General features: G+C 37.8%; 1 protein-coding gene across 1 annotated transcript; it reads right to left on the bottom strand.

The window, feature by feature from the left end:
- Positions 1–837: 837 nt before the first annotated feature.
- LOC126266720 (protein phosphatase 1B-like) lies at positions 838–1,996 on the bottom strand. Its single transcript, XM_049971194.1, is given in 2 exon segments — positions 838–1,567; positions 1,570–1,996. Coding segments are annotated over 2 exon segments (729 nt in total). The 5' UTR covers positions 1,925–1,996; the 3' UTR covers positions 838–1,193.
- Between the last annotated feature and the right edge of the window lie 2,697 nt (positions 1,997–4,693).

Here is a 4,693-nt window from a genome sequence, read left to right as displayed (position 1 = left end):
AGGTTTTTAAAATAATACCTTTACAAATTAATGCAGGAGCTTGTATTTGACAGATATTTCAACTATTAGAGAGTTATGCGCACGTCAGAGACAACAAAAAAGAACAGCTGTTGGACGACATTCTGGTATGGGTGATTTAAATAAGGAAACACCAAACACAACACATTAACTGCATATGAAAAACTGTTCTACTGCCCATCTTTGATGATCAGATGCTGCGCTCCACTTCTTTCCTAGGCCCATCAACAGCCACAAAATTTAAAACTTTTCTCTAGAATTTCGCTGGCAGGATCTTCTAATCTTCTCTTCGTAATGGCTCAAACAATATAATTATCTGTGACATACCCACCACATCATAAAACAGAACACTCACCATTCAGTTATTAGCAATGTTAAAAAAAATAGATATAAAGAAGCAAAAATGTTCAAGTATTATTAGGTAATTTGTACAAAAATTCATTTAAATTTTCTGAAATTTATTGGAGTGCAACCTTTTAAGGAAAAAAGCAGAGACAATGTAAAATTTTATATACAGAGCATACTATAAGGTAAAGTATCACAGAGAAATAAAAAGTACATTTTTAAAACATCACAGTCTCTTAGTTATTTGGTTATATTTAAATGTATCAGACCATGCCATCATGCTCATTTGTAAGAGTGTGGTTGACATGAAGATGTCAATGTTGAAAATTTTGACAGATCACATTTTGGAAAGCAAAAATATTTTGTCTGTATATAAATTACTTTCTTCAATTAGACAAGAAATAGAAAGGGCACTGACTTAGGTTATACAAAAGACAAAGGTCAATGATAACAATCACTAATACTTAGACTTACACTGTCAGCATTGTTAGGACACAGTTTCTTGTAGACACTTTCAATAAAGTTCCTCTTTGCACTAAGGCCACCTCCTGGAGGAAGTCCTGGTATGTTCTCGTTTGCAAGGGCCTGAAGAACATAGAGAAATTCCACTGTGTGCCTTGGTTTATAATATCTGTCATTCTCCTTTCTATTAATTCTTCAAGTTCTCGTTCACGCTGCATTGCTTCAGCTGAAGGCTGTGGCACACCTGGGAAGGTGACTAACACAATGCTCATGTTGTCTCGACTTCCCTTGTACAGGCAAGTGTCAACCACTTGGTTGGCCACACTCTTGAGGTCATCTGTGAGAGCAAGACGAGAGTGCACAAAGGCTCAGAGATCTTCATTAGACATTACATCCCAAACACCATCACAAGCCAATACCAAGAACTCATCCTTTTCTTCATTTCTAACCACAGCTGATACTTCTGGTTCTGGAGAGACTAACTGCTCACAAGGGCCTCTGCCCTCCACATTTTTGTACTCATAGTCACCCAAAGCACGTGAAACAGGCAGTGAGCTATTGACATGTTGGATCATTACGCTTCCACCTGCATGCAAAATACATTCTTTTTCTGCAGGCAGAACTGGTTTGTGGTCTCTGGTAGAGAATGTCAGGCGACCGCTCCGGCACAGTACAGCTCTCGAATCACGGCAGTTCACTACGTACACCGTGTGAGGGGATATAAGTGCACCAACAGATGTTGACCAGATTTGTCTTCACCACTAGCTAACTCAGGAAGGGCTCTCATGCGGGCATCCAGACGAAGGAAACCAGCACGTATTGCTTCTATTACTTCATCACTTCTGAACTCTTCTGCACCCACTATACACTCAAGTAGGTGATCTGCACAATGTGCTGACACTCTCTCTCCTGTGTGTCCATCAAATATGGCAAAGAATGACCAATCTTCCAGTTCTTCACCCAAACCTGTGACGGCACAGTCTGCATCCTCCATTTTGACACGCCAACCTTGCATGCTTGCCACACCGTAATGCAGCCCATTCCCACAGCCATGTTCATTGTGTTTTTCAGTCTTCAGTTTGTCGAGAAATGACCCCATCCTGTCAGATTCGTCTTACCTATGATGATCCTTCATCACAGGCTGACAGCAGCACTCTGAAGGATTTGTTGAATGTTGGTGCATGATCGGCAAGAAGCTACTAAAAAACAATAAATAAATAAAGTTTTGTGTATACCCCTGACATTCTAAACATAGTCTTCTTTTCCCTCTTTTCTATCAATGAAATACAAAGAGTTTAAACGTAAATCAGTAGCACCATGCGCCACATCCATTTTATAAATCCACAGTATAACACTGCCCTTCGCACTTCAGTTTTGGTCAAACTGATGATTTATTTACAGGAATACATTTGCCACTCAAAATTAACCTCGCAGCAAAGACGAACCACTACGGTACGTATCACAACCTTTAACACCATAAAAATCCATTTTTTCGAGTAGTAGTGTATGTTCCACACAGTCAAAGGCTTTGCTTAGGTCACAAAAAGTTACTTGAGCAAAGCATTTATCTTCAAATACTTGATGGATGTATTTAACAACATTGTCTATGGCAGCAATGGTTGACAGGTTTTTCCTAAAGCCATACTGTGATCCACTTATTAATCCTATGTTATCAAAGTAAACAGATAATTGTTGGTAAATTATGCATTCTAGAACTTTTGAAAAAACGGGGACTATGGATATTGGCCAGTAACTTGAGACAGAATTTTTATCTCCTTTTTTATGTACTGGAACTACCCTAGACAGTTTATGTTCATCAGGGAAAGAACCCTCCAGTATACACTTGTTTATACAATATGTTAGGGGGTACACTATACAGTCTATTACTTTCTTCAGCATGTTACAAGACAGGTCATATATGTCTACACTGTCTAATGATTTTAACTGCTTCACCATTCTTAACACATTACCAGGTGAGACCTCCGAAAAATTGAAGGTACTTGTGTTTTTTGATGACCTAGCAATAGTTTTTTGACAGTAACTGTGATGAGCTGATTTCAGGATTAATTATAGCACTTCCTACTTCCTCAACTGATTTAATAAAAAAGTCATTAAATTCCTGGGGAGAGATACTAATTTTGTCACTTCTTTTATCTTTGGCGACACTATTTATTAATGTCCATGCTGCTTTGCACTTATTGGTGGATTCCTCAATTCTTCTGAGGTTGTGTGCTTGTTTGGCTTCCACAGTTGCTTTTTTATACTCATTCCTAGATCTAATGTAGGCTAATTTAGCGTGGTTGGTTTTCAGATTTTTATCAATATTGTACAACAACATAACTTGATTTTTCATAGTAGACAGCTGTTTTGTATACCATGTATTTTGTCTATTTGAAACTTTTGCTTTTAGGACTCTGTCAGTTACTTTGCATTTCTTTATTGGTATGCAGTCATTAAAGTGTCCCAAAAATGCTTTGAGAAACCTATCAAATAGTACCTTTGCTGGCAGATAATTGCTTAGAGTATAATGTGTCTCGTTGTAACACAGGCCAAACCAATCTCTGTTAGAAAGGAACGTACGAAACCTGTCAATTTTCTCATCTGTGACTGGTCTAGTGACCACAACTTCTGGGACAAGCTTATTTATATTACTCTTATCAAGACGGAACCTACTTGTATAATTTAAAGGTACTGAATCATGATCAGAGTATGGAAATACTGTCACAAAGCATGATTCTTCTGTTGTTTTAAAATTTACAAAAATATTGTCAAGACATCCATGTTCTCTTGTAGGCTTGTTATTGACTGAATGTAAGTTGCACTGTCTTAGTAGGTTTTGGAGTTCAGTGACAGTACATTTTTGTGTTGTAACATCAGATTCAGCATTCACATCTCCACCTATCACAATATCATAATGTATCTATATAGTATCTGTAAGTACATGTAACAGCAGGTCCAGTTTTTCTATAAATACATTGGTTATACCCTTAGGAGACCTGTACAGGGAAATTACAACTAATTTAAAACTGTCTACTACTATACCAGCAGCTTCAAAGTTCTGTTCATCACACAGAAAATCTAGATCTAATCTATTGGCTGTACCGCTAAGTGACTTGTTAACATATATTGCCACACCACCTCTTAAATGCAATTTTCTGCAGTAGCTACTGGCTAGATTATAATTATCAAATTTAGTAAATGTTAGTTCACTCTTACTAGCCCAGTGTTCACTTAAACAGAAGATATCAAACTTATTTTGTAATCCAAAGTCATTGACAATAAATTCTTTATCCCTTACTCCCTCAGTGTTGAGATAACAGATTATAAAATCAAACCTGTCTTTCTTTACAGATGCACTATTTTGCTGAATGGCTATTAAATCTCTGGCACTATTTATCTGATGGACTTTTCCCCCTTGCTGTCTTCTACTAAAAGATCATTTAGACGTAACGGAGGTACAGTTTTCCGTTTGCCTGCTACACTTGATACTGCTTCTACTCTTGGAGGTCACTTCACTTCTTCTTGTTCATGGCATTATCTAAGTGGCTGGGTTCCCACTGTAGGTAGTTCAAGTGTTGCTGCAGAATGGACAGCTGGATCACCTTGTTGTTAAATATGCTGTCACGTTTGCTGTTTCTGTTATCTTAGTTCCTGAGTGAGGTATTCTACCTGTTGTAACTGTAGTTACAGCTTCTTCTCTCCCAGCACATTCTTTTGTAATCAGTGATTCCTGATGTTGTGTTACTGCTGCAACTGGAGTACATGGTAGGGAAGATACTTTGCAGGCCTCCTTTACCAGTGGTAGTGGAATAGGATCACTTTTCTTACATCTAGGAGAAACACTACCCACTAACATTTTGATCTTTTG

Source organism: Schistocerca gregaria, chromosome 4 (genome assembly GCF_023897955.1).
Source record: "Schistocerca gregaria isolate iqSchGreg1 chromosome 4, iqSchGreg1.2, whole genome shotgun sequence".
In the NCBI taxonomy this organism is placed as follows: Eukaryota; Metazoa; Arthropoda; class Insecta; order Orthoptera; family Acrididae; genus Schistocerca; species Schistocerca gregaria.
Note: the sequence above shows the minus strand (reverse complement) of the source record. Positions and strands in the feature narration are given on the sequence as shown.